At 46.2% G+C, this 14,175-nt stretch overlaps 2 protein-coding genes across 3 annotated transcripts in view; one reads left to right on the top strand and one right to left on the bottom strand.

The window, feature by feature from the left end:
- LOC123746319 (organic solute transporter subunit alpha) overlaps positions 1 to 14,175 on the bottom strand; it is a 78,139-nt gene that overhangs the window by 39,821 nt on the left and 24,143 nt on the right. The gene's annotated exons all lie outside the window — the stretch shown is intronic.
- On the top strand, positions 4,606 to 13,366 carry LOC123746315 (SET domain-containing protein SmydA-8). Its single transcript, XM_045727711.2, is given in 5 exon segments — positions 4,606 to 4,765; positions 7,474 to 7,674; positions 8,002 to 9,083; positions 9,086 to 9,148; positions 12,363 to 13,366. Coding segments are annotated over 4 exon segments (1,686 nt in total). The 5' UTR covers positions 4,606 to 4,765; positions 7,474 to 7,507; the 3' UTR covers positions 12,737 to 13,366.

Here is a 14,175-nt window from a genome sequence, read left to right as displayed (position 1 = left end):
CCTTGTGGATTTGTTTACAGGGGTTTGATATCAAGCCAAACCTGTCTCCCGAAACCCACATCAAAAGCATATCATCAGCGGCATGTGCAAGACTGGCTAAAATCAGAACTGCCTTAAGAAATTTGCCTGAATCATTTAGAACCTTGTATACTACGTGTGTCAGACCAGTCCTCGTGAATGCAGCTCCGAGTCAAGAACAAGTTGAAGTTTTAGAAGGTTCAAAGGTATTCCACAAAACTAGTTCCAGAACTACGAGGTATGAGTTACAAGGAAAGGCTACGAGAATAGAACTTCACGTTTCTGGAAGACAGAAGTTTGGCGGAGATATGATTACCACGTACAAAATGTTCAAGATTTTGTAGGGTAGGTAAATACAGACTCCTTAACACGAGTGGTACTCGCACAAGGAGATACAGGTAGGAACTGTGTACCAAAATAAGCCACAGAGACACTAGAAAGAACTTTTTCAGTATCAGTGTAGTTAAACAGACTGCATTAGGAAGTGATGTAGTGGAGGCTGACTCCATACACAGTTTCAAATGTAGATATGATACGAGCCCAATAGGCTCAGGAACCTGTACACCAGTTGATTGACAGTTGAGAGGCGGGTCCAAGAAAGCCGAAGCTCAACCCTCCCTCAAGCACAAAAAGGTAAATACAATTAAATGAGTACCCAGAAGTTTCCTATCCCCAACAACAGTAAATAATACGAATGAGGCAGAATTATTAAGTTAACCCTTATTTAATATCCGTTTTCTCAAGCTGCGCATTACAGAAAACGATACCTAATGACTAACAACTTAAATATTATTGATCGTCGCGAATTCTAAGCCTTGGAGCAGCGAAAAAAAAAGATCACAAATAATTATTTGACTTCAAAAAGTATTTAGAGCCTTAGTATTAATGTCAGACTCTTCAAATTATGGTAAAAACCAAGAGGAACGATGACAAGCCGGCAGCTTCCTGTCACTGAAGAGAGTGGCCCTCGGGTAAATTCAGGTAAACAGTGTGATTATAGCAGGAAGGAAAGTAGAGAGAGAGAGAGAGAGAGAGAGAGAGAGAGAGAGAGAGAGAGAGAGAGAGAGAGAGAGAGAGAGAGAGAGAGAAAGACAGAGGGAGAAAGAGAGAGAGAGAGAGAGAGAGAGAGAGAGAGAGAGAGAGAGAGAGAGAGAGAGAGAGAGAGAGAGAGAGAGAGAGAGAGAGAGAGAGAGAGATAGAGAGAGAGAGAGAGTGTGAGAGAGCGAGAGTGCTAGAGAGCGAGTGTGAGAGAGCGAGCAAGAGAAAGAGAGGGAGAGCAGTGAGGCACAAATAGCCAGGAATGTGGGTCCGAGCAGCGACAACACCGGGAAGGAGCCACCACCCTGCAACACGCACCCTCTTAATGTCAGCGAAGGAGGGGGGGGGGACTCATCACCTTACCTGGGCAGGTACACGCTCAGGCACGCTTGCAACCCGCTCTCGCACAAGACAGTCCATATATGACTTATTCCTTATAGTCAATATTTGGCTTATGAATAAGTATATATATATCATATATTCCAAGTTCTATATTTTTTTCAAGGCACTAACTCTTCTATTAAAGTTTTATTAAACAATAGAGATTTTATACAAAATTTGACAATATCCTGAGTTACTTTACAATTTATTTAGATATTTTAGTTTTGTTTAATTATTTTTATAAAACTGTAATATCAATATAGGTAATTAAGAAGCTGTAAAATACTTATCTTAACATACTAAGAAGGTTGCAGCGTTGGGGGGGGGGAGAGGTCCCGGTTCAGAGGGGGAAAGGGGGAAGGGGGAGGAAGAAGAAGGGGAAGGGGGAAAAAGAAGGGGAATTGGGGAAGGGGGAAAAAGAAGGGGAATTGGGGAAGGGGAAGAGAATGTAATTCGGTCTTCACAATCTCTCTTCATAATAGAGGCTTCTAATACCTGGGATTAACGTGTTATCGTTCTGTGTCCACGTTTAACGTGAATTTATGTTCATTTAAGTAGGCGAGATGAAAGAGAAGAGGGTAAAGGGAAGAGGGAACAAAGAAAAAGGGGGAGAAAGAGGGGACATATAAGGCAGGCAATCATTATAAGACAATTTTAATAGGCTTTAAAAATGGACGTTAGATTAAAAGATGCAGTTTAATCTCTCTCTCTCTCTCTCTCTCTCTCTCTCTCTCTCTCTCTCTCTCCCCCTCTCTCTCTCTCTCTCTCTCTCCTCTCTCTCTCTCCCCTCTCTCTCTCTCTCTCTCTCTCTCCCCTCTCTCTCTCTCTCTCTCTCTCCTCTCTCTCTCTCCCCCTCTCTCTCTCTCTCTCTCTCTCCTCTCTCTCTCTCTTTAATGCTGACAAATAGGTAGGGCTCTGAGCCGAGTCGTGACAATAGAATTACTACTTAATTAATTAATAGAATTACAGATGTCAGCAGGACAATGCTGAAATTGCCCATCAACCTGTCCTCTTACAAAGAACGTCGCATTTCGATCGCAGGCGTTACATTCCTCTTGTAGTCATAGTTAATTTAATTAGAATTCCATCTACCCAGTTTGTATTAAAAGATTTAAGTTCCCTAACGCTAGTTGACTGGTCTCCTGCAGAGTCAATTAGTTTCAACGTTCCAGGAGGAGTGGTGGCGGCATTATATATTTATGAGTATGTTGATCTTCCATCTGGAACATAAGAATTGTGAAGATATTTTTAACATCTTGGTCAGTTCTCCACGCCTCCCCCTGATAACTGGTTTGAGCATTTTCTGTTGCGAGGGCGGACAATTCCCAGTTCTTTGGGGTTCTGTCAACGCAATTAGTACAGTCTAAGGGTTACAAATTATTAGCCACAATTACAGCGATTGTTACACCAGCATACTCGACTCCCACACGCACAAAAACAATGGAGCAGCGTCGCCAAACAATGTACCAGCGACGCCAAACAATGGAGCAGCGTCGCCAAACAATGTACCAGCGTCGCCAAACAATGTACCACCGTCGCCAAACAATGTACCAGCGTCGCCAAACAATGACCCAGCGTCGCCAAACAATGGAGCAGCGTCGCCAAACAATGGAGCAGCGTCGCCAAACAATGGACCAGCGTCGCCAAACAATGGACCAGCGTCGCCAAACAATGTACCAGCGTCGCCAAACAATGTACCAGCGTCGCCAAACAATGTACCAGCGTCGCCAAACAATGTACCAGCGTCGCCAAACAATGGCCCAGCGTCGCCAAACAATGTACCAGCGTCGCCAAACAATGGACCAGCGTCGCCAAACAATGTACCACCGACGCCAAACAATGGACCAGCGTCGCCAAACAATGTACCAGCGTCGCCAAACAATGGACCAGCGTCGCCAAACAATGTACCAGCGTCGCCAAACAATGGAGCAGCGTCGCCAAACAATGTACCAGCGTCGCCAAACAATGTACCAGCGTCGCCAAACAATGTACCAGCGTCGCCAAACAATGTACCAGCGACGCCAAACAATGGACCAGCGTCGCCAAACAATGTACCACCGTCGCCAAACAATGTACCAGCGACGCCAAACAATGGACCAGCGTCGCCAAACAATGTACCAGCGTCGCCAAACAATGTACCAGCGACGCCAAACAATGTACCAGCGACGCCCAACAATGTACCACCGTCGCCACAGGTCCCGAGAGGGTTACTAAGGCCGTGTTCCAGGCTTGGCAGCTCCCCCACACTCCCCTACTATACTCTATATCAGTACGACTCAGTACGACTACTACGCCACGGGCCAAGCTGACGTACACAAACGTGCGGTTAAACCAAATAATTACCTGCGCGAATCTCCGCATGTCGTCATGGTATAAGGGATGAGACAGGCGTAGAGCCTGACTCTATATACGGCGTTATGTAGCACCCCGGATTATGTATGCTGTTTGTACTTAAATTCTCACACATTTATCTTGCACGACTTAGGCCACAGGTGCGCGTGTGTGTGTGTGTGTGTGTGTGTGTGTGTGTGTGTGTGTGTGTGTGTGTGTGTGTGTGTGTGTGTGTGTGTGTGTGTGTGTGTGTGTGTGTACGCACCTAGTTGTGCTTGCGGGGGTTGAGCTCTGGCTCTTTGGTCCTGCCTCTCATCCGTCAATCAACTGGTGTACAGGTTTCTGAGCCTATTGGGCTCTATCATATCTACACTTGAAACTGTGTATGGAGTCAGCGTGTGTGTGTGTGTGTGTGTGTGTGTGTGTGTGTGTGTGTGTGTGTGTGTGTGTGTGTGTGTGTGTGTGTGTGTGTGTGGTGTGTAGTCCACCACCGCCTACGGAATGGGTATAAGATCCATTAGCACCCACTATCACCCATATGATCGGAATGAGGTCCACTAACCACCCACAGGAGAAGTATAGGGCGCATAATAAATGAACATAAACAACTCTCCTATCAACAGACGTTATTTTTCTCTAACCTAAAATAACATCTAACGCCTTGACCTAAACATATACTAATCAAGAAATATATATATCTTCTAGCATGTTTTTCATCTCCTTTGTGTTGAAAAACACACTTAATCAAAGTTTTGAGGGAGAATTGTGGTGGTGGAGGAAGGAGATTGGTTGGAGGGTGAGAGAAGGGGTTGTTGTTGGTGGTGGGGTAGTGTGGGAGGAGGGGCGGGCGGATCAGTCGGGTGAAGACTACTAAGGTGTGAGGTGTGACCCATATGATCTCTTGTCTTAGTATTGCAAACACCGTCCAGTACATATAATAAGAAAAACGAAGCGGCCTCTCAATAGCATCAACATCAGGGGGCTCTTAAGGAATAAGGTAAGAGCAGTATTATGGAAAGTTTACTGGAAGTAACCCCCATGTTATTCCTGGGGACTAGAGGGACCCCTAATATAATTGTTTATTTTATGGCAAGTTATGTATTGAGAAGTTATATTTGCATGAAAGCTTCATATTTAATAACCATAACTAATTAAAAACATACGTCGATGCTGTTGACCAGACCACACACTAGAAGGTGAAGGGACGACGACGTTTCGCCTTGAGAATGGTCCAGGACGGACCGAAACGTCGTCGTCCCTTCACCTTCTAGTGTGTGGTCTGGTCAACATCAGCCACGTTATTGTGACTCCTCGCCTGCATAACTCCATGTCGTGTACAGGTGAACTAGCATTAGTTATGACGGTACAGTCTAGTGAAGTACCTCTCTAGTCTAGACATACACTAACGGAATGGATCAAATTTATATTAATTCTCCCTTTTCCTACAAGCTGAGTGACGCCACGCGACCACCTGCGTTTTGTAAGCGTCGACCCACTTTCCTGTTTCTCTAATGAATAACTATTACCTATGAATTATTTGAGCTTTCTTCGATAATTTTAATTGCATATCAGTAAATACACTCAAACCTACGCGCATAATACAATGTTTTAAAAAAGAAAATAGATCATTTATAGACTAATATAGGTGCCAGCTTCCTATATTAAAGCTTATAGGGTTCTACAGAGAACCTATAGAACCCTATAAGCTTTAGATAAGTGGAAATAAAGCATTATATATATATATATATATATATATATATATATATATATATATATATATATATATATATATAATGTATATATATATATATAATGTATATATATATATATATATATATATATATATATATATATATATATATATATATATATATATATATATAACTATTTCTGCCCATTTTGTGGTAATTTGGATAGTTTCTTGAACCACATTTCCAAAGAACAATAATTTATGAAACTAATCATAATTACTCTCCTGGAAAATGTCGTTCAAATGTTAATAATTTGAGAGGACGTTTTTGCGTGTGCTGGCGAGTGTGCGTGCGAGTGTGCGTGCGTGCGTGCGTGCGTGTCCATCCATGACTCACCACATGCGTGGTATTCTTAAGTCGTAGAAGTCTGTCAATCTCGTCTGGCAGTCTAATTATAACACAGTGAATGATTAGGAAATTCTCCCCCCCCCCCCCACACACAAACACAGGCAGGGAGGGTGGCTGAGTGGACAGCACGCTAGCACGTAATCCTGTGGTCCGGGGGTTCGATTCCCGGCGCCGGCGAGAAACAATGGGCAGAGTTTCTTTCACCCTGGTGCTCCCTGTTACCTAGCAGTAAATTAGGTACCTGGGAGTTAAGACAGCTGTTACGGGATGCTTCCTGGGGAAAAATAGTTAATTAGTAGGTAGTAACAGTTGATTGATTGACAGTTGAGAAGCGGGCCGAAAGAGCAGAGCTCAACCCTCGCAAGCACAATTTGGTGAATACAAGGTCCTTGTAGCCGAGTGGGCAACGCTCTATGGTCAGAAACAAATGGCCAGAGTTTCTTTAACTTGATGCCTCTGTTCACCTAGCAGTCAATATGTCAAGAGGCTGAGGGACAGGCATTCCCTCCATAGTAGCTGTCAACAGACAGATGGACAGCCAAAAGGATAAGACAGTTAGTCGCACGGACTACGACATAACTATAAATAACATGTACGACAGAAACTAATTCGTCTCGCATCGGTCACTGTGTACGCCAGCCTTTGTTGGCAAGTATTAGGGGTTGCGATATGTCGTACTCGGGGGGGGGGGGGGGAGAGTGCCTTGGGGGGGGGGAAGAGTGCCTTGGGGGGAAGAGTGCCTTGGGGGGGAGAGTGCCTTGGGGGGGTGCATGGGGGGGGGGAAGAGTGCCTTGGGGGGGCTGGGGGAAGAGTGCCTTGGGGGGGGGGGAGAGTGCATGGGGGGGGGGGAGAGGGTGCAGGTGTAGACGTAGTTAGGGGAAGTATGCACCAGGATTTAGCATGATTTCATTTCGTAAAGTATTAGGTAGACACACATTTGTAATCAGGTAAACCTTACCTTGCGATGATTTCAGGGGGCTCAATGTCCCCGCGGCCCGGTCCTCGACCAGGCCTCCTGGTTGCTAGACTGGTTAATCAGGCTGTTGGACGCGGCTGCTCGCAGCCTGACGTATGAGTCACATCCTGGTTGATCAGGTTCAACAGTGGAAAAGAGTTGGTTACATGAGCGCGTTACAAAACGGGACTGACGACAACAGGTGGGTAGAGCGTAGTAGCCAAGCAGCCAATACATTCCTGCCCACACGCCAGCCATCACCCCCCCCCCCCCTTACACGCCCACGCTCACTCCCCCACACGCCCACGCTCACCCCCGCACGCCGCAAAAAGAAAGACATTTTCCAGTGTCAGAGTAGTTAGTAAATGGAATGCATTAGGCAGTGATGTGGTGGAGGCTGACTCCATACACAGTTTCAAGTGTAGATATGACAGAGCCCGATAGGCTCAGGAATCTGTACACCTGTTGATTGACGGTTGAGAGGCGGGACCAAAGAGCCTGAGCTCAATCCCCACAAGCACAACTAGGTGAGGTGAGTACGCTCCCTCTCACCGCCTTAACAATTCTCCACATGCCAATTATTTCACGAAAACTATCAACATGTTACACAATTCCTTTTGTGCTGAAATAAACGCTTGCATCACCTTTCAGTGTACGACAAGGAACTCCCTTCCTCTCCTGAAGCATGGGCGTGCAGGCAGCGTGTGAGGAATGTGGCTCAGAGGCCACTGTCTGCTGCAGCAGTTGTCACCTGGGCAACTACTGTAGCGGCAGCCACTGCCAGCAGGTGTGGGACACCCACAGGCAACACTGCTGCCCCGTCGTCGAGCGGAGCGACCCTACGGCAGGCAGGTGTGTCACGGAGGCTTATAGCAAGGCTTTAACAGGCTTTCTAGTCAATAGTGTCCGTTAGAGTAATGAAACAATGGGTATAAATTGGATAAATTTAGATTTAGGAAAGACTTGAGTAAATACTGGTTCGGTAACTGGGTTGTTGATTTGTGGAACCGATTACCGCGTAAAGTGGTGGAGGTGGGGTTTCCTCGATTGTTTCAAGCGCGGGTTGGACATGTATATGAGTGGGATTGGGTGGTTATAGATAGGAGCTGCCTCGTATGGGCCAATAGGCCTTCTGCAGTTGCCTTTGTTCTTATGTTCTTATGAAAGTCCTGTTGTCAGGTTCCTGGTGACGAGCCGCGAGGTTCCTGCCGGGGAGCTGCTACTGACGGAGGTGGCCATCGCCGTGGGGCCGCGCGCCACCTCCCCGCTTGTCTGTCTCGGCTGTCACCAACTCATCCCTGGCGCAGAGTTCCCTCGCTGCGCCGCCTGCTGGTGGCCGCTGTGCTCCGAAGCCTGCGCCAGCAGCAGCCTGCACCGGGCAGAGTGTCGCATCCTGGCCGCCGACACCAGCAGGCTCGGGCAGCCTCGAGGACCAGGCAGCACCCCGCGGTATGACGTCATCCTCGTGCTGCGCTGCCTGCTGCTGCGCGACACCGACCCTGCGGCCTGGCGCCGCCTGCAGGACATGGCGAGCCACGCGCAGCGTCGCCAGCAGGAGAGGGAACAGCACCACATGACGACTGTGCTCTACATCAAGGACGTGCTCAAGGCCGACTACGACCTGCAGGATATTCATCACGCTCGCGGGGCCATCGTCACCAACTGCTTCGAGTGGCGGAGTCCTTCAGGAGTGAGCCTCCGCGGCGTGTATCCCGTGTTGGGCCGCATGAACCACGCCTGCCGCCCCACCGTCGCCATCACCGCCGACAGCGAGGGCACCATGTGGGCGAGGGCGGCGGTGGACCTCCAGGGCGGCGACCACCTCTACAACACCTACACCGGCACCCTCCAGACGCTGTGGCAGCGACGCGCCTACACCACAGAGGCGCACTTCTTCACCTGCTGCTGCGTCCGCTGCGCAGACCCGACGGAGTTAGGTCTGCACTACTCCTCTCCCAGGTGCGAGCAGTGCGACCACCAGTACCTGGAGCCGAGGACGTGGCTGGGGGAGATGACGTGGGAGTGTCCGATGTGCGGGCTGCAGCAGCAGGAGCAGCTCCTCCGTCAGGAGGTGGAGCAGTGGCTGGAGCACTTCAACTGTGACGACACCTTCCTGCACACCAGCCCCCACGCCGTCAGGAACATTCTAGACAAGTTGGAGGAGGTCTTTCACCCGCATCACCACGTGTGGGTCACTGCGGCGCAAGCAGCCATCAGGACCCTGCAGGAGAACCGCTCCAGACAGGCCCTTGCCCTCAAAAAGACCTCTGGCGGAGACTTTTGCACATTTACGACATCCTTGAACCAGGACTCACCAGAAGGAGAGGTGCTGTCCGAACACCGCCCCTGTGTCCTCACCCCCTCGCCTCCACAACTAGCCTCACACTAACACAACAACAGCACAATCCATAATCACAATAGAGTCGCGAAATGTAATCTCGCAGATCCTCCATACCTTTCTAAACCACATAAGTCCTGCCTTAAGCATGCTATGCTTAGTGCATAGTGCTTAAGATATCGCCGAGAGCACAGCTTAAACACTATGCAACAAGCATAGCATTTAAATATTTTTGAGATATATACAAGAGTTGTTACATTCTTGTACAGCCACTAGTACGCGTAGCGTTTCGGGCAGGTCCCTGGAATCGTTGTTACAACCAAGTGCTCATTTTACTGTTGGTCTAAACAGAGGCTACAGTTGAGGATTTGCGCCCAGTAAATCCTCCCCGGCCAGGATACGAACCCATGACAAAGCGCTCGCGGAACGCCAGGCGAGTGTCTTACCACTACACCACGGAGACTGCTTATATAATGCTTCCTCGTCTTGAACTCTTAACGGGAGACATCTCCCGTCACGCAGGGTGCAGTCGCACCTCCACAGATCTCCAGTATCATCTATTGATACTGGTAATAGCTCAAAAGGGCCACCACTTACGGGCTATTCATGCCCGTGCCTATTTTTGGGTGGTTTAATCTTCATCTGAACTCTTAATTCTCATCAGCTCTTTCTCAAACACCGTTCACCTACTGCTCATCCATCCTTATACTCTATAGAGTTTAATTTTCATCACCCATCGGCTGCACGCCTCGAAAAAGTCATTTCGGTTTATTTTTATAGGCCTACTTGGACAAAAACAAACAAAATAGCTTCACTAATGAATACGAAAGGCCTATTTGAGCAGTCAGTAGGGGTTTATCGGCAAAAAATAATACGCGTCGAGAAACTTTAAATAGTTTACAAAACATCTGAGCAACTGGCATAAATTCCAAATTTTTTGTGTGTTAACTTAAAGTTGCTTAGGCTAACACATGCTATAAAAACATGCTTTAGTGTTTACTAATATTATGGGAGTAAGCAAGAGGTCTTGTTTACAGCTTTCATGGAAGTACAGTGTACTTATGAAAGTACAGTGTATTCGTGAAAGTAAACTGTGAGAAATTCAAACCAGTGAGAAACCCTAGGTTCGAGTCCTCGGCAGACCCCCCCCCCCCCCCTTGAGAGCCGAACAATAACTGGAGACCTGGAGATAAAATCACAGATGTATTCTTTATCGTGTGCGCAAAAACAAGCCTCAGGAAGGAATCGATACATTTAAGATTGTATTATACAACAAAATTAAAAAAATGATTAATGAGAAATCGACCAAGCGCATGAGGTTAGCCAGCTGTATTCGTTAATTGTAAAAAAACAATTACAAATTGAAACAAGCATTTTGGTAATTTATTTCGTGAGCTAATTGTGCATTCCATAGAGTACGTTGCATTAAATGAGATACAAGATTTAAATTAAGGAAAGTCACTTATAACAGACGAGTCAAGGAATTTTTTGGCTTAAGAAAGAGTATCTGGTCTGTGCAGGTAGCATATCACCTTGTGGTTAGTCCCATATGGAAATTTTACACATATCTCATTACTCCTTGCCTTGTGACGGTTTTATCTCTCTCTCTCTCTTCCTCTAAACCCTTCCTTCCTAAAAAGACAATATCCCTACATCTAGAAATATCCTCAATGAAACTCTCTCGTATACAGTATATAAATAACAGTTAACCTTTGCGCCCTGCCTCCCAGCTTTGCACTTCTCGATGTTCCCTTGCAGATAGGTGAAGGGGGCGGGCGGCTTGGCGCGCCATGACGGCCAACTGAGGGAGAGTGCTTGTGTAAGTATGGTGTAGGTCTGTGAGGTAGCTCGAGACCTTGCTTCCTAGTCAGGGAAGACCACACGAGGCAGACCAGATGTGGAGGGCTACAGGATATGCCGCTCTTCATTTATTTCCACGCTACTCGTTTACTGTGTAGAGAAGATTAACACTTCTCTTTATTTTATAATTGTGTTTAGCCTGTTTAAATATATATCATTTCCTTTGCTTTGTGGCAGTCCGCCGACGCACTGTTACGCCTGCATATGCTGTCAACCACTCCTCTTAAAATGACGGTACTTAGAACATTTATTTGCTCGAACAATGAGCTGCAGCCTCTCCCAAAAAGTTCACGTTTGTACTAATTGTATAGTCCCAGGGGAAGCCTAATAACCAAACTGAATCATTTCTGAGGCTAGTAATGCACATATATGTTTTATATTAGGCCTAAGATAGCGTATATTAGCCCTAGGATTGCTTGGACAAGCTTCTTCAATTACATTTCCGATTTTCTGGAATGTCATTTGGGTTAATTCGGTAATTCAAAACGTTAACTTTCATGCAGTACATATTTATTTATTTACTTATATATACAAGAGTTGTTACATTCTTGCACAACCACTAGCACGAATAGCGTTTCGGAAAAGTCGTTCATCCTAATTTTCCCCGGAATACAACCCGCCAAATCGTTTAACAACCAGGCTGTGAAACTATTAAATATTGGTGCACTTGACCAAATAGTTGCTATAAGTACTGTCGTTTCAGGAGGATGGCTTGTTTTTTTGTGTATAGTAAAGTGTATATATATCAAAATATGATATAATCTAGTAGATATAGAACCAACGGCTCGGCTAGACCCGACAGTTCAACGCTAGGATACTGGACGTGCGGATACCAGCTTCTGCTTAGCACTAAACAATATAATATATAGCCTAGCCCCCAAACATATATACTTTAATATATGTAATTCTCCGCGTGTATTGAGCTTAGATCTCCAAAAACTCGTATTCTACATTGTCAATGTTGAATCTATGAGGCTGCAGGAGTTGTAAAACATTCTCCTTGTGTGTGTGTGTGTGTGTGTGTGTGTGTGTGTGCTCGTTCGTCTGTTTGTTTGCTAGTGCTAGTTTTTTTGCCCGTGTGTACCCTTCCACATTTTGGTATCAAAAGCAGTTAGTGAGAATTATAACAAAACTTTAGAACGTTGAGTCTGTATAGAAACAGAGATAGATTGTATTTCAATTATCATTATTACTACGTTTCATAGACTAACTCCTTTATAGCAAAGAACATATTCCTAGAACACCTTAAAATAGTTGATATTGGGTTAGTTATGAAATCTGGTCCCACTTTACGTATGTTTTGTTTTGCTTGTCAATAAATTAATGTTCACGGGTGTTGCAGGGGTGACCCTGTACGAGGTAGGGGTGGCCGAAGCAGACATAGCCAGAGCGGAGAAGAAAGCCGAGGACCTGACGGAGTATTTCTTCAAGCTACAGATGCAGCAGGCGCTGCGCCACCTGCAGCAGGCCATCTGTATACTGAGCCTGGAGCCACCGCGGTCCAGCGAACGGAGATGGTATGACCGAGCCAGAGACGCAGCAGCAGCAGTTGTTCAGGACCTTTCTGGCGAGGAGCTGCCCGACCACACAAAAGAGGACTTCGGTGGCCAGGAGCTGCCCGACCACACAAAACAGGACCTCGATGTGGGGCAGTGCCCGACCTTCCTGGACAAGATGCAGGGGCACCTCCCGACCTACCATATAATAAGTTCATAATCAATGTAAACCTAATATACACAAACGTGTTTTCTTACCAGTCTACGGGAAGCGTGATCTAGCTCTCAAGAGTTCCGCCTTAGTTCCGCAGGGCCTGCTGAAGTTATACCACTGAATGTTTCAGGGTTGTTATACTCTCATGAACAAATCCACAAGGGCCGTGACGAGGATTCGAATCTGCCTCGGAGAGGCTACGGGATCCAGTAAGTTCAGTAGAACTTCGGTTTCAACCCTTTTACCCTGTCGTAGCTCAGTCGATTAAGGCAGTGTCTGGGATGCTCCCGGACGCAGGTTCGAATCCTCGTCACGGCCCTTGTGGATTTGTTCATTTGATGCATCACGTTAGTGTGATATCTGTGTGTGTTGTTATACTCTCTCCTGAAGCTAGTGTTCCCGCTATCTCTGGTTCACTCTTCCCGCTTAGCACCCGTACTGGTTGAGAGTATTTTACAGCATCTGTCTGGTTCACTGGTCTTCTCAACTCCTCCCACCTGTCAAACCTCCTTCTGCTACTAATAACTTAGAAAAGACTATTCACTTTCGTCTCTTCTCCGTCGTATCTTACACCTGATTAATACACCTTTAGTCCTTCTCTTTTCTAATGGTCTTAGCGTGTGTGTGAAACGGGGGGGGGGGGGATGTGTGTGTTAAAGGGGGAGTGTAATATGTATGTGTAATTATATATATTATATAATATTATATATATATATATATATATATATATATATATATATATATATATATATATATATATATATAATCAAGTAAGAATCAAGATTCTTACTTGCTTGACTAAAGTAATTTTGGGGTTCAGTTCCTGAGCCCATTATGTGCCTTTGTAGACCTTTCGACCACCGCCCACAGGATGGGTATGGGGTGCATAATAAATGAACTAAACTAAAACCCAGCCACAAGTATTTCGTAAGAGGCCAAGTCTCTTTTTTCTTTAACCTCAAACGAAGCGTATTACAATTCTCCCAATCTACCCTCAGACCCCACCACTCAATTCTACGACAAGCCTTGTAAATAGGTAGTAGTAGTAGGCATCCTTCAGTCTCAGGAGACTATGGAGTGCTCAACCATTTGGGCTGGACCTGCTTCATGCAGGTCGGTGTTCAATCCCCAACCGTCTAATTCACCATTCCTTTCCCCCCCTTTCCATCACAAATCCTTATCCTGACCCCTTCCAAGTGCTATATAGTCGTTTTGGCTCGGCGCTTTCTCCTGACACTTCCTTCCCCTTCCCTGCCCTGAGCAAATTATACATGGGGTCCTGTAGAGCATTGGTCTACGTCCTCGACTCACAACTGAACGACCCGGGTTCAATCTACGGGCAAGACAGAAACGGTTGGGTAAGTTTCCTTTGACCCGTTCGTCTAGTAGTAAAATAGGTATCTGTGGAAGGTCAGTAGATGGTCTAGGAGGACCTAGGTAAGCGT

Source organism: Procambarus clarkii, chromosome 80 (genome assembly GCF_040958095.1).
Source record: "Procambarus clarkii isolate CNS0578487 chromosome 80, FALCON_Pclarkii_2.0, whole genome shotgun sequence".
NCBI classification, from domain to species: Eukaryota; Metazoa; Arthropoda; class Malacostraca; order Decapoda; family Cambaridae; genus Procambarus; species Procambarus clarkii.
Note: the sequence above shows the minus strand (reverse complement) of the source record. Positions and strands in the feature narration are given on the sequence as shown.